The sequence below is a fragment of the Capricornis sumatraensis genome, chromosome 4 (genome assembly GCF_032405125.1).
Source record: "Capricornis sumatraensis isolate serow.1 chromosome 4, serow.2, whole genome shotgun sequence".
NCBI classification, from domain to species: Eukaryota; Metazoa; Chordata; class Mammalia; order Artiodactyla; family Bovidae; genus Capricornis; species Capricornis sumatraensis.
Genome location: NC_091072.1, coordinates 118,805,838 through 118,828,378, shown reverse-complemented (window position 1 = coordinate 118,828,378; position 22,541 = coordinate 118,805,838). Strand labels below are relative to the sequence as shown.

General features: G+C 47.1%; 1 protein-coding gene across 1 annotated transcript; it reads right to left on the bottom strand.

The window, feature by feature from the left end:
* Positions 1-282: 282 nt before the first annotated feature.
* On the bottom strand, positions 283-22,109 carry LOC138079020 (apolipoprotein L2-like). Its single transcript, XM_068971831.1, has 4 exons — positions 21,990-22,109; positions 12,882-12,990; positions 4,249-4,375; positions 283-1,333 (listed from the first exon to the last, which is right to left on the bottom strand). The coding sequence occupies exons 2-4, from the start codon at positions 12,910-12,912 to the stop codon at positions 475-477; spliced, it is 1,017 nt and encodes a 338-aa protein (XP_068827932.1). The 5' UTR covers positions 12,913-12,990; positions 21,990-22,109; the 3' UTR covers positions 283-474.
* Positions 22,110-22,541: the final 432 nt, after the last annotated feature.

Genomic DNA, 22,541 nt, shown 5'->3' with positions numbered 1-22,541 from the left:
TCACAGCCTCTCCCCTCTACATGCCAACAAAGGACAGTTGGAGAGACAGCAAGAGGTCAGGGCTGGTGTCATGAACTAGGCTCCCTGATCATGTGATTGTTGGGCAAATAAAAAGGTGTTGGTTTCCTATTAAGGTTTTTAAAGATAAATGCAGAGGAAACAAATCTAGAGACATGAACAAATTGGTGACACTTATTCTGTATTTTTTAAAAAATACTTTTTGAACAGTGGTACTTGAAGCTTTGTGACTCATCTTGAGCCAAGAGGGAGAATTTAGGGAAGAAAATGACATGTTTTGAATACAAGAGGGTTTAAGGATTTCTCTTCCTTTGGGAAAATGGCATAGTCCAGACAATAGACTAAAACAAGTCAGGAGACCAGCCCAGTTTCTCCTCTTTGTCTTGCTTCCCCTCTAACAAGGTGCCTTCTTCTCTTGGCCCCGCACTGTCCTGGTAGGGGCCAAGTCCAGCCCTCCTACAGATTCACATAGGTCCAGATGAGCTCTTCCAATTTCTTCTCCAGCTCCGCGGCCAGCTGCCTCATCCTTTCCGCTGACTCTGTCTTTGCCCCTTCATGCAAGTGCTTTGCCTCTTTCACCAGGAAGGCCACATCCACCAGGAGGGCAACACCTGCCGTGGCTGCACCCACGATCCGGGCGCTTTTGGTCATTGCCAGAGCCGTGCCTCCAAATGCTCTCTGCACCTGCTTGCCAGTTCGGGCGGAGACTTGCCCTGCAGTCATGAAGCGCTTAGCGTGGGATGCTAAGCGAGGGTTGACTTTGGCCAGCTTGATGGCACGAACATTTTTCCCAATGCCTTTCAAGGCTTGGATGAAGTTATTTGTAGAGGAAACGATCTGGGTTGTCCTCTTACATAAAACCTCTGCAAACGCCTCCTCTTTATTGATATCTATTGGCACAAGGCGACTGGCTTCAGTTTCTGCTGATGACCTGCTTACCTGTTCCACAATGCTGGTGGACACACTGGTCACAGCAGCCGCCGCTCCCAGCCCTAACCCAGTGGCCGAGAGTCCCAGACTGATGCCTGCTGTCATGGGTGCCAGAGCCAGGCCAAGGACGGTCAGGACGCCAGACACAGCGCCGGCAGAGTTGGCCACCACGTTGGAGATGGTGCAGTTTCTGTGCACCTTGTCGATCTTGTCTGCCAGCTCACGGAGCTTTGCTATGCTCTCCTCCAGCTCCCGTTTCACCCGAGGAAATTCCTCCAAAAACCTCCTCCTGTCCAGCTGGTCTTGTTGTGGCCCATCTTGGTCCTCCTCTGCCAAGTCTGTTTTCAGCTCCAGCAGATATTTGTGTAGTGCGTCTGCCTCTTCCCTGTAACAGTGAACATCAAGCGAGTCCATAAAATGGGCTTGACAAGAGCTATCCTGCGTAGACCACAGATACTTTATCCATCAGCAGATGAATGGATAAGAAAGCTTTGGTACATGTACACAATGGAGTATTACAAATCACAAGGAAAGAATTTTACAAATGTAAAATGTTTTTCAACATTAAACATGTCTGGACATTGTAGACGCTCCATATACTTTATTCAGTCATGGGAAAAATCAGCAAAGGTCATCTTAGAATATGCTTAACTTCAGAGAGGTGTTTGATAAAGATTCCTCACAGGCAGGTCAACACCAACACTTCCAAAGAGTTTCTAGAGTGGGAAGGCCACAGAGAAACAAAGAGAAGTGGGATTAGAGGAGAAAACCTTCATTCAAGGGCCTCAGTGGCTAGTGAGGTCAACCTGCTCTTTGCCCTTGGCTACTGGAACGTGGTCCTTAAGCCCCTAGACTATTCTGGCTGATAGGAGTGTCCTCCTCCGCCTGGGACTTCAGACACTGGGCAGTCTGACAAAGTGACGTAATGGGGCCTTGGCTCACATGGTATCAGTTCTGACCTCTGGAAGAGCTGGACTCTAAGGCATTAGTCTGACCTCTAGGCTGGGGCTGGAGAAAACAGGTCAGGATAACTTGTTGTTAAATAGGGTGTGGGTCCCTGGTGGGCAGTGTTCCGTGTGTCCTGCCACACACGGAATCCAGGACAGTAATGCATCCTGATGAAAATGGAAGCTTTGTGTGTGAAACCTGCCCAGACTCTGCCCTGTGGCTGATGGGAACCTTCATCCTTCCCTGTAATAAACTGTAACTGGGATCATGAAGCTTTCAGTGAGTTCTGTGCATCCCTCTAGGGAATTTTCAGACCTTCAAGTGGCTTTGGGAACCCCCAAACTTGCCATTGGTGTCAAATGTAAGGACAGTCCTGGGGACTGTGCCCTTGCAATTTACAGATTGGCTAACTCCGTGTACATAGAATTTTTTTGAAACACATTACTCAGAGCTATAAGGACCCTTAAAGGTCATTTTGGCTGGCATCTGCTCTCCCCCAAGCCTGATATCCTTGGCCTTCCCAGTGGCAGGTCACTGGGCCCAAGTGACAGAGAACCAGGAGATGTGCTGTGAGCCTGTTTCCCTTGGACTCTCCAGCCCACCTCCCTGACTCCTGACCTAGCACCCAGCACCCTGACTTCTCAGGGGTCATCAGTCTAACTCACACTTTATCTGTGACAACTTCAACTGCCTGCCCTCCAAGGCTGTGTGCAACTTTATGGAACCTCAAAAGATTCGAGAGACTCGAGGAAATGCCCGTCTGAATGGCTGAGCCTGAAGAGACCAGCCCTTGCACAGCTGGTGGAGGAAGCATTTCCTCTGGTGGAGGATGCGCGAGGCTCCTCAGAATCCCTCAAATGACACACAATCGCAGCCACTCACTGTGACCCTGGAGGGCTCCCTGAGCCACGCATCCTTCCACTGTCAGAACGGCTCCATGTGGATTAGAAGAGGGTCCCAGATGGAATAAGAACCCAGGTCCCAGGCAGGGTGTGCAGACATGGTCACCCAGGGCCCTCTAGCCCAGCATGAGGGGATCCTGTCAGGGAGGGAAGAAATGTCCCCCTGCCCCAACTCAGGGGACCTCTGCTAGGGTCTCAGCCCCTTCAGTTCTGTGTCCTCGGGGCCCACTCTCCTCACTCTAGTCCTGGCCCTGCTGCCCAAGCCTGCCTACTAGTCCTCCAGCCTGGACCCTCTGCTCCACCGTTACCCCTGGGTCTGACCCTGGTCCAGGCCTCCCTGGGCCTTTGGGTGAGATGATTCCATTTGGTTCCCCACCTCTGACCCTGCAGTTCACTCTGAAGCCATCACCACAATCCATCAGATTGAATTGCTATTCCCATTGGACACAGGACAGATCTGGGGCTCCAAGACATAAACCCAGAGCCCCAGAGCTGGGCAGGGCTAGAGCCAGGACCCCACCAGCTCCATCCAGTTCCTCTCCAGCTTCTCTGCCATACGAGCAAGTTGGATCCTGCAGGGTTGGTACAGTCCCTAACATAGGGGATGAAAGCACTCTAGTCAGAATCCCCAGGAACAGAAAGTGATGGTGTCAGGATTTTCCGACTTATCCTAAATAGGGTCTCATCTGGTTTTCATCACCAGGAAAAAGGACGTTGGCCCCTGTCTCTTCCCAAAAAGCTTATTTTAAAAGTTAATGTTGAGCACCTACTCTGTGGGCTTCCCTGGTAGCTCAGCTGGTAAAGGATCTGTCTGCAATGCAGGAGGCCCCAGTTTGATTTCCAGGTCAGGAAGATCTCCTGGAGAAGGGATAGGTTACCCACTCCAGTATTCTTGGGCTTCCCTGGTAGCTCAGACAATAAAGAATCTGTTTGCAATGCAGGAAACCTGGGTTAGATCCCTGGGCTGGGAAGATCCCCTGGAGGAGGGCATGGCAATCCACTCCAGTATTCTTGCCTGGAGAAGTCCATGGACAAAGGAGCCTGGTGGGCTATAGCCCGTGGGGTTGCAAAGAGTTGGACACAACTGAAGCAACTAAGCATTGCACAGCACACCTACTCTGTGTCAGTCATTATGGAAGCACTTTGCATGCATGATCTCAGTGTCCTCACAATAAAACTGAACAGATGAAGAAACCAAGTCCAAGAGTAGATCGATAACTTGTCCAAGGCCATGTAACCTGCCCCCTTCTTTGCACGTTTCATCTCTTCTCAACCTGAGACTGTTCACTACCAGAAAATGACATGGAGGAAAACTTCCTCATGGAATCGTGAGAAGGAACATCCTTGACACCAACCATAGTCCTGCCTGGAGGAGGTGTACCTGCCAGGAGGAAGCTACCCTGGTGCAGGGGGATACAGGTGACATTTCTGATGCACCTGTGCATGTTACCTGGACAAATCAGCCTCAGCCACAAAACTCTCCCAGGCTTCCTCTTCAGTGAGCAGGAGTTCCAGCTGTTCTCTGCTCATTGTGTCCTGCAAATACTGAATGATATCCTCAAAAAAGTTTTCACTGTCTAGATGGAAAAAAAATAAGATTAGAGGAAATAATGACAGAATCTAAATGGTATTAAGTATAAACTGGTTAATCTTCCTGAGTAGCAGTCATCTGGGGTTCCTGTTGATGGATTCACCTGGGGTTATGGGTGGACTGTGTCCACCTCCTACCCAGTTCATAAGTTGAAGCTCAAACTCCCCACCCCCATGACTAGTAGAAGATAGGGCCTTTAAGGAGATAATTATAGTGAAATGAGATAACAAGTGGGGGGCCCTAATCCAATAAGATTGGTATCCTTATTTGAAGAAGAGATACCAGAAATCTTCCTTCCTCTCTTTCCTGTAGCATAAAGAGCGGTTAATTTTTCTTATTTATTCTGCTTCACTAAGAGTGAAAGGAATCCAGGGCACACATGGAAGGAACCCACAGCACTAACTGTGTATTGATTGATTGGGGTGGGAGGGAGTGGGAGGAATAACTGAGCACCTGGGTCTCTGCAGGGGTGTTTGAGATCAATAGAGCCAGTACTGAGTACTGCCTGAGGCAGTCACACCTGGTAAACAGGTGTTTATATATGGGAGCACTGAACAGATGCCTGAACACAGCACGGAGGAAGGAGGACCCTGGAGGAGGGGGAGAGGTTTCCACCTGGAACTAACATATTTCAAGTAGAAGGGACAGCATTGCTCTAGGCAGGGCCTAGTATGTGGCCCAGGCCACGCCCGTCGTTGTTCAGTCGATAGGTCCTGTCCGACTCTTTGCAACCCTAGGTACTGCAGCATGCCAGGCTCCTCTGTCCTCCACAATCTCCTGAAGTTTGCTCAAATTCATATCCATGGAATCAGTGATGCCATCAAACCATCTTATCCTCTGTCTCCCCCTTCTCCTTCTGCCTTCAAACTTTCTCAGCAACAGGGTCTTTTTAAATGAGTCAGCTTTTGCATCAGAGGACAAAGTATTGAAGCTTCAGCTTCAGCATTAGTCCTTCCAATGAATATTCAGGACTGATTTCCATTAGGATTGACTGGTTCGATTTCCTTGATGTCAAAGGGACTCTCTAGAGTCTTCTCCAACACCACAGTTTGAAAGCATCAAGTCTTTGGGGCTGCTTTATGGTCCAATCCTCACATCCATACATGGCTACCGGAAAAACCATAACTTTGACTATACAAACCTTTGTCAGAATGGCCCAGGCCATGGACACACATTGTATTTGATCCTTATAACAACGAAAGGCAATATTCTTTTCATTTTACAGGTGAGTTCAGGTAAGGCAATCCATGTCACACAGGTGGGAGGTGGCAAAGCTCAGATTGGGGTTCAGTTCGGAGTCTACTGACCCTTGAAAAGAGACTAGGCTGGTGGCAGGGGGAGAGCCAGAGGAAGCAGCCTCTGTGGTGATGCCCCCGGAGCAGGAGGAGGATCGGAAAAGGGACAGGGCAGGAGAAGGCCCAGAGATGCTGGGGGACCTCCTCTCCACATTCTGCCTGGCCTCTGGGACTCCATCTGCTGTCCCCCCTCCCTGTGGGCTGTCCTGGCCTCACTTACGAGTCATTAGCTGGGCTTAGGGGGCTGGAGGGGGAGGAAGTGAGTACCTTGGCTGTGGCTCTCTGAGGAGACAGACGGGAAGGAGGCTGAGGGAACAGACCCCTTGGACTCTATGGGACTCGAGGATGCTTATCTATCCCCTTCTTGGTTTTTTGATTCCTCTGTAGGTTAACTCAGGCTGGAGACACTGAGAGGGTAACAGGCAGGAAGGCTAGAAGCCCCCAAATGGAGGAAATAGGCTGCAAGTGTCAGACATTTTTATCTCTCTCTTAAGTGGCAGGAGGATGTATGTATAAAGTTCCCTGCTAAAGACTACCAGGGGGGTATTCTTTCTGCCTTCTTCTGGTGTCTATGTCAGAAGCTTTCTCTATCTCTTTTATACTTTAATAAAACTTTACTACACAAAAGCTCTGAGCGATCAAGCCTTGTCACTGGCTCCGGATTGAATTACTCTCCTCCGGAGGCCAAGAATCCCAGCGTCTTTCACGGTCAGCAACTTTTCATCTTGGGAGCTCATCTGGGATTCTTCAGGACAAGGTAAGGATGCTTGGAGCTCTAGTTCTTTCTTCTCCTAGCAAACACATTTTCTGCTGTACTTTAATAACTCTATGGTGTACTTGTGTGTGTGATTGACTGAAAGAGATACACACGTGTGAAGCAAGAGCTGTGTCTTAATTTGTGGTTCCAAGGTGACCTCACACAGTTTATGGCAGAAACCCCACTGGGGGATTATACTGACCTGCTAATGTCAAGAGGCACCCAATGTCTCCTCCAGGGGAACGGCCAGAGATGGACAAAGTGTGTGGACCGAATTCATCTTTCTCCGTCAAACTTTCCAGTCTCTTTGACCATTTCATAACTTCTTGGGAATTAGAACTACTAACCTAATCTGTAGGATCATAGACTTTTAAGTGACTCGTAATCTATGCTGTTACTGTTACTTAGTTTGCAAACTTGGATTGGTAGTTAGGAAGCGTAGCCTTGCTAGGAGTCCAAAGTTTAGAAGCTAGATGGAGCTCTAGCTCCAAGAGCATCTCTCAGTTAAAGGTTACTCAGATAGGAAGTTGGAGAAGGCAATGGCACCCCACTCCAGTACTCTTGCCTGGAAAATCCCATGGATGGAGGAGCCTGGTAGGCTGCAGTCCATGGGATTGCGAAGAATCGGGCAAACTGAGTGGCTTCACTCTCACTTTTCACTTTCATGCATTGGAGAAGGAAATGGCAACCCATTCCAGTGTTCTTGCCTGGAGAATCCCAGGGACGGGGGAGCCTGGTGGGGTGCCGTCTATGGGGTCGCACAGAGTCGGACACGACTGAAGCGACTTAGCAGCAGCAGCAGCAGCAGATGGGAAGTATAGCAGGCTTCTTCCTTTGGTAACGCTAGCTTTTAGCGGATCAGAGGAGGCTCTCCGGTGGCTTTTGTCCCAACTCCTTAGATATTCTTTCTGTGGAAACTGTGGGAATGAACTGGAAGGATTGGCCCCAATAACTAGAGGACAAAGTCACTTTTTCCTCTCTGGCCAGCCCTTCACCATCTCTCTGCTATCACTTATGTTGGTGTGGTGATGCTTGGAAGGAACATCTTGATTTTGTGTTCAGCCCTTTATGATTTACCGGTTTAGTGTTCAGGAATATACTCAGGGTTGTGCACAGGCACTCAGGAGATGAGTTTCCCCTACTGGTCTTAGGTTGGGAGGCATTCCAGAAGGTTACTCTGATCGCACCTCGGTTGGCATCAGAGGCAAGCAAAGGCTTTAATGGCGAAGAACTGGGTATTAGTCTGGGATGCCATCAGGTCTATGCCCAGTGCATCTCCACCCCGCCTCCGTGGTAGGATGGGGAGGGACGGTAGTGGCATGCCTGCATCAGTAACAGAAAGGTTGACTCTGGCCAGGAAAGAAGCCTAGGTGGAAGACCGGTCTCCATCCCCATCTAGAGCAGGAAGGGATGCCTCCAGTAGAAAGATGGTGCTGGTCACTTATTTCTCTCTTACAGACGGGAGCTAACAATTCCAGCCTCACTCCTTTGAAAAACTGGGATAGATTTGATCCCCAGAGCTTAAAGAAGACACGCCTGATCTTCCTATGAGATACTGCATGGCTATGGTATTCATTGGAGGATGGCGAACGGCGACTGGTTGGAGGGTTTCTTAATTATACTACTGTTTTACAATTAACAGGTTCTGTAGAAAAGAGAAATGGGTAGAAGTAGCATATGTGTTGCCCTTTTTCTCTCTGTGAGACATGCCAGATTTATGTCCTAAGGGTATCAATTTGGGTATGAAGCTTTCAGCTCCCTGCTCTGCTTTAAGACTTTACCTGGAAAGATGGAATGTATATTCTGGGACAGATGCTAACTCCTGACTCAAAAACTCGAGTTTTGGGGAAAGCTGTTGCCTATGGAGATGAATGGTTTGGTAATGAATCAGTAGGGAAGAGGGAGGATGAGAGAGCTGCCCTCTGCTCTGGGAATCAGGTGGTCCCAAATACAGAACCAGACTGGGATTATAACATGGCTAAAGGAAGATGGGATCAGAGTCATTTTGTGAGATGCGTTCTTGAAGGACTCAGGTGAGTGAGTGCTAAGACTTTAAACTATGCCGAACTGGCAAACAGAACAGGAAGAGAAGGAAGCTCCTGGTAAATTCCTCGATAGACTGAGGAAGCCCTTTGCAGATTCACTGAGATTGATCCTGAAAGTGAAGAAAGAAGAGTGATCTTGAAGGATAGATTTCTCACTGAGTTGGCTCCAGATATCCACCCTAAGCTACTAAAACAGATGTATGGATCAAGTCAGTCTTTAGATAATCTGTTGCAACTGGCTCAGACAGTCTATTATGGCAGGAATATGAGGAAAAGGAAAAGCAGAGAAAGACCAAGGAATACGTGGAAGCCCTTGTCATGTCTGTCAGAACTGTTTTTTAACAGCTTGAGAAAAATACCAGGAGGGACCTAGGTGAAAAGGGATGGCTTGCTATTACTGTGGAAAGGAGGGGCACCTCAATCGGGATTGCCCTCAGGCATCTAAGCCACCCCAGGCTCCATGTCTGGTCTGCAAGGGACCACACTGGAGGAGAGACTGCCTTCAGAGGTGTAGGTCCCAGCGATCACACTCTCAAGACAATCAGGACTGAAGGTGCCCGGGGATCTCCACACAAGCTCCCATCCTAATTATACCTGAGGAACCCCAGGTATTAATAACTGTGGGGGCCCAATCTGTTGATTTCCTTTTGGACACCAGGGCAGCTTATTCTGTGCTTACTGAAGCCCCTGGCCCACTTTCTCCCCGATCCACTTCCATAATGGAGCTGTCTGGATTAGCCAAACTTTGTTATTTCTGTCATCTTCTAAGCTGTAACTGGGACTCTGTGCTATTTTCACATGAGTTTCTGATCATGCCAGATTCTCCCTCACCGCTTTTGGGGAGGGATCTACTGAGCAAGGCCCATGTCTCTATTTTCATGAATATGGAGTCCTCCCTTTCTATCCCATTAACTGAACAAAATGTAAATCCTAGAGTGTGGGCTGATGGAAAAAACACAAAACTGTGGGTCAAGCACAAACTATTCCTGTAGTTATCAAGCTCAAAGACCGACACTTATTTCCACATCAAAAACAGTATCCACTAAAGCCCAGGGTTAAGGAAGGGTTAAAACCCATTAGTGAGAATTTAAAGGACCAGGGGCTATTAATTCCCTGCAATCGTCCATGCAGCACTCCTATTTTTGGTGTAAAGAAGTCAAATGATAAGTGGAGGCTAGTTCAGGATTTACGAATAATAGATGAGGCTGCAGTTCCTTTACACCCTGTGGTACCTAATCCTTATACTCTGCTGTCTGAAATTTCTGAATGAGCCAAATATTTTAAAATCATCCCCTACCTATGACTTTAAGACAATTGAAAGGACTTCTAGGAATCACAGGCTACTGCCGCACTTGGATTCCAGGCTATGGGGAACTTGCGTAGCCTTTATATAAACTTATAACTGACACTCAACTAGACCAAACCAACAAACTGGTTTGGTCTCCATATAATCTAAGGCTTTTAAGGCTCTTCAGATTGCTGTCCTGCAAGCTCCTGCTATGAGTTTGCCCACAGGGTCAGAATTTAATTTCTTTGTCACTAAAAGAAAAGGTATGGCCTTGGGAGTTTTGACACAATCCCAAGGGCCTCACCAGCAGCCTATAGGATACCTGAGCAGAGTTAGATGTAGTGGCTCGTGGGTGGCCACACTATCTAAGAGTAATTTCTGAAATTGCTTTATTAGGACGTGAGTTCAGTTCAGTTCAGTTCAGTCAATCAGTCGTGTGCGACTCTTTGCGACCCCATGAATCGCAGCACGCCAGGCCTCCCTGTCCATCACCAACTCCCAGAGTTCACTCAGACTCATGTCCATCGAGTCAGTGATGCCATCCAGCCATCTCATCCTCTGTCGTCCCCTTCTCCTCCTGCCCCCAGTCCCTCCCAGCATCAGAGTCTTTTCCAATGAGTCAGCTCTTTGCATGAGGTGGCCAAAGTACTAGAGTTTCAGCTTTAGCATCATTCCTTCCAAAGAAATCCCAGGGCTGATCTCCTTCAGAATGGACTGGTTGGATCTCCTTGCAGTCCAAGGGACTCTCAAGAGTCTTCTCCAACACCACAGTTCAAAAGCATCAATTCTTCGGCGCTCAGCTTTCTTCACATCCATACATGACCACAGGAAAAACCATAGCCTTGACCAGACGGACCTTTGTTGGCAAAGTATAGTCTCTGCTTTTGAAGATGCTATCTAGGTTGGTCATAACTTTTCTTCCAAGGAATAGGCATCTTTTAATTTCATGGCTGCAGTCACCATCTGCAGTGATTTTGGAGCCCAAAAAGATAAAGTCTGATACTGTTTCCCCTGTTTCCCCATCTATTTCCCATGAAATGATGGGACCAGATGCCATGATCTTCGTTTTCTGAATGTTGAGCTTTAAGCCAACTTTTTCACTCTCCACTTTAACTTTCATCAAGAGGCTTTTGAGTTCCTCTTCACTTTCTGCCATAAGGGTGGTGTCATCTGCATATCTGAGATTATTGATATTTCTCCTGGCAATCTTGATTCCAGCTTGTGCTTCTGCCAGCCCAGCATTTCTCATGATGTACTCTGCATAGAAGTTAAATAAGCAGGGTGATAATATATAGCCTTGATGTACTCCTTTTCCTATTTGGAACCAGTCAGGAGATGGCAAGAGTGAACGTCGACATTCTAGGAATCAGTGAACTAAAATGGACTGGAATGGGTAAATTTAACTCAGATGACCATTATATCTACTACTGCAGGCAGGAATCCCTTAGAAGAAATGGAGTAGCCATCATAGTCAACAAAAGAGTCCGAAATGCAGTACTTGGATGCAATCTCAAAAACGACAGAATGATCTCTGTTCATTTCCAAGGCAGACCATTCAATATCACAGTAATCCAATCTATGCCCCAACCGGTAATGCTGAAGAAGCTGAAGTTGAACGGTTCTATGAAGACCTACAAGATCTTTTAGAACTAACACCCAGAAAAGATGTCCTTTTCATTATAGGGGACTGGAATGCAAAAGTAGGAAATCAAAAAACACCTGGAATAATAGGCAAATTTGGCCTTGGAATACTGAATGAAGCAGGGCAAAGGCTAATAGAGTTTTACAAAGAGAACGCACTGGTCATAGCAAACACCCTCTTCCAACAACACAAGAGAAGACTCTACACATGGACATCACCAGATGGTCAACACCGAAAACAGATTGATTGGGATGTGAAGCTCTTAAAATTATTAATGGGTGAAATCTTACTGTACTGACTTCTCATGATGTGAGTGGAATCTTAAACTCTAAGATTAATATTTGGATGGTAGACAGTCAGCTTCTTAAATATCAGTCATTGTTGTTAGAAGGACCAATAACTAATCTTAAAGTCTGTGGAAACTTAAATGAGCCCACTTTTCTTCCTGAGAAGGAAAATGAAACACCTGATCATGATTGTTCTCAATTTCTAAATTTAAACTCTCCTAATTCAGAAAATGAAGATCATGGCATCCAGTCCCATCACTTCATGGGAAATAGATGGGGAACAGTGGAAACATTGTCAGACTTTATTTTTTTGGGCTCCAAAATCACTGCAGATGGTGACTGCAGCCATGAAATTAAATGACACTTACTCCTTGGAAGAAAAGTTATGACCAACCTAGATAGCATCTTCAAAAGCAGAGACATTACTTTGCCGACTAAGGTCCATCTAGTCAAGGCTATGGTTTTTCCTGTGGTCATGTATGGAGGTGAGAGTTGGACTGTGAAGAAGGCTGAACACCAAAGAATTGATGCTTTTGAACTGTGGTTTTGGAGAAGACTCTTGAGAGTCCCTTGGACTGCAAGGAGATCCAACCAGTCCATTCTGAAGGAGATCAGCCCTGGGATTTCTTTGGAAGGAATGATGCTAAAGCTGAAACTCTAGTACTTTGGCCACCTCATGTGAAGAGTTGACTCATTGGAAAAGACTCTGATCCTGGGAGGGATTGGGGGCAGGAGGAGAAGGGGACGACAGAGGATGAGATGGCTGGATGGCATCACTGACTCGATGGATGTGAGTTTGAGTGAACTCTGGGAGTTGGTGACCGACAGGGAGGCCTGGCGTGCTGCGATTCATGGGGTCACCAAAAGTTGGACATGACTGAGCGACTGAACTGAACTGAGTATGTATATAGCTTCTTGCTAAAGACAGCAGGGGGGTACTCTCTCTGCCCCCTTCTGATGTCTATGTCAGAAGCTTTCTCTATCTCTATATACTTTAATAAATCTTTATTACACTAAAGCTCTGAGCCATCAAGCCTTGTCACTGGCCCCCGATTGAATTCCTCTCCTCCAGAGGCCAAGAATCCTGGTGTCTTTAACGGCTCAGCAACAATCTCTCAACACCACCCTCAGTTCTGGATCACAAGTAGAAACCAGTCAGAGATGAGGCAGCTGATTACCTGAGCTTCCCCTATGGTCTTCTGAGCTCATGGTGGCAGCAGCTTGTTCTCAGAGATCTTCCTTCAGCTCCTTGTCTGGGTCGGGCTGGAAGGAGGTGAGGCTTCACCCCTGGGGAAGAGAAATCAGACTGTGGGCTCCATCAATAGTGAGCAGTGGCTCAGGGAGCAGTGAGGGGCGAGGTCTCTGGCAGGTTCCCCTGCAATGACCACAAATGCCACTGGGGACTTAACCTGGCATGTTTCTCTGACTCCTGTGCTCTGCTGGCTGCTAGTTCAGAAAAGTTACTCATTCTCCTATCAGCTCCCTCCAAGCCAACTCAAAGTCCTGCTCTCCTGTTGGGGCACAAGGAGAGGATAATCAGACAGGAGACAGCCAATCGTGAAGTTATCAAAGCAATAAAACCAGAGGCAGAAAAACAGATGGGGAGGGAACATTCTAGAAATTATGTGAGGTTGGGAACACTTGTGCTTACAAATTGGTAATAACTAATATCGGTCCATTGTCTATGACGTGCAGGCTCCTGAAACTCACCTAAACTTGGGTCAGCCCAAGTTTGCATGCTGCTACCAGAGCTGGACTTGAACCCAAGTGTTTCTGATCCAAATCCCAGGTTTGTGATGACTATGCTCTACTCCCTTTAATGTAAAAAAATGTATAATTGTGGATGTATGCTTATTGGAAAATAAGTCTTCTTAATTAAAATGATGTCTTGCTCCTGTGCTTGAGTGTCTGCCTTGATAAAGTTCCTGATGATACAGCTCCCACAGTCTGCACCCTCCATGCTTCTACAAGGCCCTTTATCCCACAAGAGCCTGGAGTCCCTCTGGCCCTGCCCCAAATCCTGTATTCCTCTCTGGGTGGCTGAGGACCCTGATGTTGCCCTACCTCCTCTGCTGTCCTCCCTGACTGGTGGACTTTTAGGCTATTTCTAACTCTTATGTAAATAATAGTGCAAAGAGCATTCTCCTTGTAAAAAACTTCACCTGTATTTGAGCCTGATTCCTTAAGCTATTTCTAGAAGTATAATTACTAGATTAGAAGGCATGACCACCTAAAAACTTTTCATACCTAGTGCCAAACTTTTATGCAAACAAATTATAGCAATTTACATTCATCCTCATAATATATGAGAGTACCCATCCTTTCAAACGTACTCATTCTCAGTGGACTTATTAAACAAACAAAAAAAAATCCAGATATTTTGGGATATATTTCAATTCTATCTATGTTTAGCTCAATCTGTGATATCCATTCTTTGATTAGTGCTGAATCCTAATGTTACTATAAATTCAGTTATACTTTAAATTAATTTAAAATTTTACCCATGGTAAACACATAAGATTATTATTGAATCAGAATATATAATATTAAATAAAAGATTAAATTTTGGATAAAAAAAAACCCTAGATATTTATATAGAGACTAGTTTGGTTCTTCTTGTGATTGTGTTGCCTTGGGAGGTGAAGGAAGAGAGCAAGTGTTGGTTATATTTAGCCACATTTTTAAGAACACTTATTAACTACCTCTGCTGAGACCTGAATTAAATGATAGTAAAGATACTTATAGGTACAATAACAGCTATTGATAAGAGTGACTTGTGTTTGTGGTCTTTGCTCTGCATTATTATTTGCCATAAAACTTTACCAACCATAACTCGTATTTCATTTCATTAACCTTTGAGATATGTACATTGTATCAGTATTTACAGATAAGGAAGCTGACTCACAGCTGTTACCTGACTTGCCCAAGGTCAGAAGTCTTGCCCTTGGTAGACTGGATTCCAAACTCCTCACTGGGCTCAAGAACCCATAGCCTCCCTCTCCCCCCTCTGCTGCTAATAAAAACAAGCATGGGGGCAACAGGAGACCAGAGTCTTCAACAAATGTTTGAAGACTCACTGGGTGGAGAAGTGATAGCTGAGTGAAGAGGAGTGCAGTAGAGGGAGAGAAACAGGGAGCACGTTCACAGGAGAGAACGGTCCGCTGCACAGAGCCCCAGAGAGGGAACAAGCTGAGAGGGAGGCCGAGGGGAGAGCAGGGGACAAGCCCACACCCCCACACCCCATCCCATATTCACAGCAGCCTTCACTCTTCACCAGACTTTTCAGAAAGCTACAATAAGTGATTCAAAATTTTACAGTTGGTATTTCATTTCTATTCATTGTTTTTTGATTTTTATCTTTTAAAAGACTATTTAAACATTAGAAATAAATCTACTTGTTAATCAGTATAAAAATTAAGGCACACTGCTACAAGTTGGGAGGTGAAGCACGGAAGGGAGGATGAGGATTAATATTTCATTTTACAAAACAGGGAGTCAAGAAATCCTGGCTTCAGTTGAGGGCTTAAGAAATAAAGGAGTAAACAAAGAGCTTACAAATACAAAGTTTTCTAACAGAGGGTATAAACTTAGTGATAAAAAATGATATTAGGAGAAAGTGGGGAAAGGTATAAGAAAAAGTATACAAACAAATAATTATTTTTTCCCAGTAAGAAATAAAGAATAACAAAATTTTTAAATCATGAAAAAGAAAAATGCAATATCTAATATGGGCTATTTCAAATCCTGAAAGATGATGCTGTGAAAGTGCTGTACTCAATATGCCAGCACATTTGGAAAACTCAGCAGTGGCCTCAGGACTGGAAAAGGTCAGTTTTCATTCAAATCCCAAAGAAAGGCAATGCCAAAGAATGCTCAAACTACTGCACAATTGCATTCATCTCACACGCTAGTAAAGTAATGCTCAAAATTCTCCAAGCCAGGCTTCAGCAATATGTGAAGTGTGAACTCCCTGATGTTCAAGCTGGTTTTAGAAAAGGCAGAGGAACCAGAGATCAAATTGCCAACATCTGCTGGATCATGGAAAAAGCAAGAGAGTTCCAGAAAAACATCTATTTCTGCTTTATTGACTATGCGAAAGCCTTTGTGTAGGTCACAAGAAACTGGGGAAAATTCTGAAAGAGATGGGAGTACCAGACCACCTGACCTGCCTCTTGAGAAACCTGTATGCAGGTCAGGAAGCAACAGTTAGAACTGGACGTGGAACAACAGACTGGTTCTAAATAGGAAAAGGAGTACATCAAGGATGTATACTGTCACTCTGCTTATTTAACTTCTATGCAGAGTATATTATGAGAAACGCTGGGCTGGCAGAAGCGCAAGGTGGAATCAAGATTGCCAGGAGAAATATCAATAACCTCAGATATACAGATGACACCACCCTTATGGCAGAAAGTGAAGAGGAACTCAAAAGCCTCTTGATGAAAGTGAAAGATGAGAGTGAAAAAGTTGGCTTAAAGCTCAACATTCAAAAAATGAAGATCATGGCATCCAGTCCATCACTTCGTGGGAAATAGATGGGGAAACAGTGTCAGACTTTATCTTTTTGGGCTCCAAAATCACGGCAGATGGTGACTGCAGCCATGAAATTAAAAGATGCTTATTCCTTGTAAGAAAAGTTATGACCAACCTAGATAGCATATTCAAAAGCACAGACATTACTTTGCCAACAAAGGTCCATTTAGTCAAGGCTATACTCCAGTACTCTTGCCTGGAAAATCCCATGGACGGAGGAGCCTGGTAGGCTGCAGTCCATGGGGTCGCTAAGAGTCAGACACGACTGAGCGACTGCACTTTCACTTTTCACTTTCATGCATTGGAGAAGAAAATGGCAACCCACTCCAGCGTTCTTGCCTGGAGAATCCCAGGGACGGGGGAGCCTGGTGGGCTGCCGTCTATGGCATTGCACAGAGTCGGACACGACTGAAGTGACTTAGCAGAAGCATGGTTTTTCCAGTGGTCATGTATGGATGTGAGAGTTGAACTGTGAAGAAAGCCGAGCACTGAAGAATTGATGCTTTTGAACTGTGGTGTTAGAGAAGACTCTTGAGAGTCCCTTGGACTACAAGGAGATCCAACCAGTCCATGCTAAAGGAGATCAGCCCTGGGTGTTCTTTGGAAGGAATGATGCTAAAGCTGAAACTCCAGTACTTTGGCCACCTCATGCAAAGAGTTGACTCATTGGAAAAGACTCTGATGCTGGGACGGATTTGGGGGAGGAGGAAAAGGGGACGACAGAGGATGAGATGGCTGGATGGCATCACCTACTCGATGGACTTGAGTCTGAGTGAACTCCGGGAGATGGTGATGGACAGGGAGGCCTGGCGTGCTGTGATTCATGGGGTCGCAAAGAGTCGGACATGAGTGAGTGACTGAACTGAATTGAATATGTATTAGCTATTGTGGTGGATGACTTCTCTCTTTGCACCAGGCAACATTCCAAGTGCTTGGTAGGCATTCACTCACTTTTAGTTCTCATAATGACCCTGTCTGTAAAAAAGGAAGCAGAAGCTCAGAGAGGTGAAGCAATTTACTCCAAGGACACAGCTAGTGCTGGAGCCAGAATCCAAGTTCAGGTTCCTGTCTCCTGAGCACACATTCTCACACTATTCTGCTTCCCAATGTAGAAATATCATTTCAATACATTGATTAACTATCTAAAGAAATAGCTTCTCCTTGGGAAGGAATGAGCAGAACCCGCTGTACAAATTGATCTATTTTAACTGTATGCACTTAGGACTTTGGAATGTTTTAACTCTAAGACAGCAGCAGTCACTTTATAGCAGTCAGTAACCCACAAAATGGGGTGGTTTCTAGTGTCGCCACCTAAAAGATGATTGAAGGTGGTTGAATTAAGTGCCAACAAGAAATAAGCCTGACTCCTGCTGTGACAACTGTCAGTGTAGGAGACGTCTTTGTGTTGATGAAACCAACTTCTCTAGAAAAGTAGGGATGATAACAGGGTTAAACCAGAGTAATCAGTGTGAACTGTGGCCTTAAACAGACACATTGTCCAGCAGTATCTTGCCCACCCACATGTGCACCCATGAGCTTCCTTCTGTCCACTCAAAGGAAGGAAGACCCCCTGCAGGGGAGGTGAGGTCCACAGATCGGCATCTCTGCTAGTTAAAGGGGCACCCACATATAACGATGATAATAAATAAAAAGATAATGATTACCATAAATATGTTTCATTGGGCCAGGTTGAGTCTGTGAAAGGCCATGAGTTCATAATAATATTTAAATGAGAGGACTTTAGAGAAAGTGTGGCCAGAAAGGGAGACATAAAGGTTAAAAAGCACGAAGATCCTCTGGAGAAGGGAATGGCAACCCACTCCAGTATCCTTGCCTGACAATCCCAGGGACTGAGGAGCTTGGCAGGCTACAGTCCATGGGGTCACAAAGAACTGGACACGACTGAGAGACTTTCACTGTCAGTGGTAATACAGGAGACGCAAGACTCAAGAGACGTGGGTTCAGTCCCTGGGTTGGGAAGAACCCCTGGGGAAGAAAATGGCAACCCGAACCAGTATTCTTGCCGGTCCCTACTCTGCAGTGTCCAATCTAGACCAGCCCTATTTCCTTAGCGCCTCCCCTGAATCCCCTTACCTGAGCCCCCATCCTAGCATCTTTCTTTCTAATACTTTCTCTCTGCAATAGCCAGGGTTACCCTTCAGGAAGAATAACCATCAGCTTGTTCACTAGGGAGTATGCCTGGTGGTGGAGGCTGAAGGCACTGACTGTGTGGATGGGAGAGAATTCACACAGGCAGGCCCACCTCCAAGCAGCTTCCTTTCTCTGTCCAAGCCACCCTGCTCTTATTCCCTGACTGGTCCATTTCCAGCTGCTGTGCTTTGTTCTCAGCCTAGATCTCAACACACAATGTTCCTTTGGCCTTGAATGCTCCTCACGCCCACCTGCTCTCCTGAAATTCTACCTCCTCCAATGCCACTCGCCTTCACCCTGGACCCTTCTGCCTTGCGTCTCAGGGCCTGGACATCAGGGATGTTTTCTGGGCTGCTCTATGGTGAAGGATGCCTGCATGACTCTGTCCTGCTGAAGGACACACAGGGGAAGACAGCTGAGGGGTCTGGGGGCTCCTGCTGTAAGGGAAGGGAGGAGAGGAGAGCTGGCTGGCCTCTGTCTCCTTCTCTGCCTCGAAGCTGCAGGACCCTGGGAGCCAGGGCAGCCAACTGAAACTGAAACACAAGGACCAGGAGCCAAGGCAGAGAGAGGAGGAGGGTGCGGGCAGAAAGGGCCAATCCTGGATGATGCCAGACACTTGTAAGGGCATGTGGACCCTGCCCCTCATGCTTCCGTCTTTCCCTCCCAATCTTGTCCTGGTCCTGGCCCTCGTCTGGGGCCTCAGCTGCCTGTGAATGCTGATGGTGCTCCCTCTGCTGGATTCCTATCTGGAACATCCTCCTCTGTTAGCCTCTGATTGGCCCCTTTCCCAAAAGGCTGTTTCTGAGAAAAGGGAGGACTGCTGAGAAGCCCGTTCCTGCCCAACTGCATGTCTGGACACAGCCCTTCGTTTCCCGAGGGCAGACAGAAAGTGAAAGTGAAGTCGCTCAGTCATATCCGACTCTTTGTGACCCCATGGACTGTAGCCTACCAGGCTCCTCTATCCATGGGATTTTCCTGGCAATAGTACTGGAGTGGATTGCCATTTCCTTCTCCAGGGGATCTTCCTGACTCAAGGATCAAACCCAGGTCTCCCACATTGTAGACAGACGCTTTACCATCTGAGCCACCAGGGAAGTCCTCAGACAGAGATTCGACCAAACATCTCCCTCCATGTGACTTCAGGACATCATCCTTAGGCAGGGAAAGGAGCGGTTATGGCAAGATCAAGTTCAAAGTCCTTAGCCCGGCACCCAGGCCCTCCTGATGCTCCTACTCCTGTCTTCCTCACCTTCCTGCCTTCTCAGAGCATGATCCAGGGGCCTTGAGCACTCCCAGCTCCCTGGACTCTGATTTCCCTACAGCTTCCAGGCCTTCGCTCAAGCTGCCCCTTCCTCTGCAGGTGGTGAGACATTTCCCCACCTGCCTCACCAGGTGAAATGTTCCCTGACCTTGGAGGCCCAGCTCCAAATCCTCCTCCCCCTGCTGTCTCCCCCAGTTCCTCTCTCGGGCCCCCTGGAATCTTGCACTTTCTGCCTGTGGGTCTGTTTGTGTGGAGTTTCTTTAGCTCCCAGCACCGGGCGGGGGCCCTGTCTCTTCTCTGCTGCTCCTCCTGCTCCAGGGCTGCTGGGGCTCCCTCCACTCTCCCGGGCACAGCCTGGCTGAAACACAAGGTGTGGGACCTGTTACAGGGACGTGAAACAACCAGCTTCTCAAAGACGCAGCGCAGCTCTTGTTTTACCTGCGGGGCAGTGATTCTATTTGTTTTCCTTGTCTGTCTTGATGAAAGGCCCTTTCTGACAGCACTAGCAGATTTCTGAGTGTTTCCATATATGGGCATCCTTGCTTTCCAAAAGATCACCCTGTATAGTGAGACCTACATGCCCATTCCCTAGGCCATCGCGGTTTAGGGAAGCTTTTGCAGGGACACTGTACTTTCAGGTAGCAGGAGACACCTGTATTTCCTCATCTCTCCTTACTCCACACAAGATATTTTTATAGGAGGAGAAAGAGCAAGAGAGAACTGGGGGGAAATATGGGTCTTATCTAAAATCTGATACCGGCCTGAGCCTTGAGCCAGACATTCCAAAGTCTCTGCTCCCACAGGGTGTCTGGGCCAGGTCTGGGTGTGCAGCCCAGCTCTCTCCAGCCTCTTGCTCTCTGCTCCCTAACTGCTGTCTAAAACTTTGCGAGGGGAAGAGGGAGGAGTCATATCCTGACTGCAATGATTGCTCTTTTGAAGGCACATAAAAGGGTGCGTTCATGTGTGACTGTGAAATGTACCCATTAAATATGTTCTTTCGAATGAGAAGAAGGCAAAGAAGAAGGAAATGCCAAGGAGGAAGGAGGAAGGAGGAGTTGAGGAGGAAGAGGAAGAAACGGAAAGATTCTAATCAATCAGTGACTCCAAGAGGGAGCTAAATGTAAACCAGAAAGAAAAAGACTGCAAAGGTACCAGAAAAGAAATCTCAGAAATAATGTTGATTTGAGGAAACCTTTCTCATCAAGACACAAATCCCAGAGCCATAAAGAAAAGTCTGATTTATATGACCTCTTAAAAATTAAACATTGCCACGGACACCATAAAGCAGGTAGAAATACAACGGGAGCGCAGCAGACTTTGTGCAGTACTTACAGTACACAAAGGTGAGCATCCCCAACACACAGCCTAAAATCCACATGAAAAGACTGAAATCAGTTTTTTAAAAATTGAATAAGAGATCTGAGCAAACGATTCCCGAGGAGCTGACTTGCCCAGGGTCACACAGCTCTCGGTGGGCAGAGAGGAGGCCAAGACCAGTGCTTCTGACATGGGTATGTGAGAGGAATACTGTGGTTTTAATAAACCAAACATTTCCAAGATTGTTTCTGCCTGTAAAACTAATAGATCTAAGCTCATGCCCCTCCTGTTACACTGACCTGTCTACTCTCTGGGTTTTTATCTTAAGATGGCAAAGCCAGGATCTTAACGTGGGCATCGTGCAGTGAGCCCTTCTCACTTTGTCTGCTGGGCCATCTTCCCTACACAGGGCCACCCATCACCTACATCCTGAGCTGAGGCCCATTGAGCACAGGAAGACAGTGCCCTGCGTCTCCCCGTTGGCTCTCTTGTGCTTCTCCAGGCCTCAGTTTTCCCCCAGGGCCTGGCTCTGAGCAGGCAGTTAGGAAGCAGGGGTCAGATGGTAGGTGATGAAACCTGGATTCCTTCTATCTCAAAAGAAATCCTATGCCCCATTGGCCTCAGCACAGCCCCCTGGGGGAAGCCTCAAGGTGGCCGGGCCACAAGGAGGAAGGCTTCTGACCCCCCTACCCTCCTTCACCCCCTCTGCTTCCTCCAAATTTCCCAACACTCACCTTCCTTCTGGGATCAATGCTCATGTCTCAGAAATTGACATCCTGAGCTGAGCCCATCTGAGCAGGTGTCACCCTCCCTCTGCACTGTTTAGGGGCCCAAGGGGTGGGAGGAAGCCATCAGACTCACCTGCCTCCACAACCAAGCTCTGCTCCTGCTTAACCCACCATGTTGGCCATGATCTCACCTCTCTGAGCTTCCATTTTCCCTTCTTCTGTCAATTAGTGACCATCATCAGACCATCATCCTGAGAATGGGGAGATGGGAGGGTAGTCCCACCCTGCCTGCTTACCCAGAAGTCTTCTCTGGCTGAATGTAAACAAGATCCAGTTGTTCTCAGCTATGCAAAGCAGCTACCAGCTTTTTGACTCTGCAGGAACCACACACAACCTCTGAGCCCAGATATACCTGGAGAACTGAAAGGGAAAGTGAAACTCTCATCTCTGAGTGGCTCAGGTCAAACAAACACCCTGTGCACCAGGCCCCGCCCTGGGCTATTCTCACCCTCCCTGCCGATGCTTTTAGAAAAACAAGCCCAGTCCAGACATCCAGGTCCTTCTGGGCACGGACCACCCTGTCTCAGGCTTCACGATGCCACCTGCCACCAATTGACTGTGAAACCCTTGGCCAATCACTGCCCCACTCTGTGAACTTCTTCCTGGCTCCTTCCACCCTTTCCACCCACTCACCAGCCTGCCTGCCTTATTCACCTTTGCACCAGAAGCACTTGGCACAGTCTCCCGGAACATACCAGCTGCTCACTGAATACTGGTCATACTGCTGCTCCTGAGGGCCACAACTTGTGGGTTCTAGGCATTTGCTCATGCAGTTCCTTCTCCCAGGG

Excerpts from the sequence above, each read along its gene's own strand:
- LOC138079020 (XM_068971831.1), bottom strand. The coding sequence starts at position 12,912 with ATGAGCTCAGAAGACCATAGGGGAAGCTCAG. Across the intron at positions 4,376-12,881 it reads AGACCATAGGGGAAGCTCAG|ACAGTGAAAACTTTTTTGAG; the intron begins GTAATCAGCTGC and ends TTTTCCATCTAG. Across the intron at positions 1,334-4,248 it reads GCTGAGGCTGATTTGTCCAG|GGAAGAGGCAGACGCACTAC; the intron begins GTAACATGCACA and ends TCACTGTTACAG.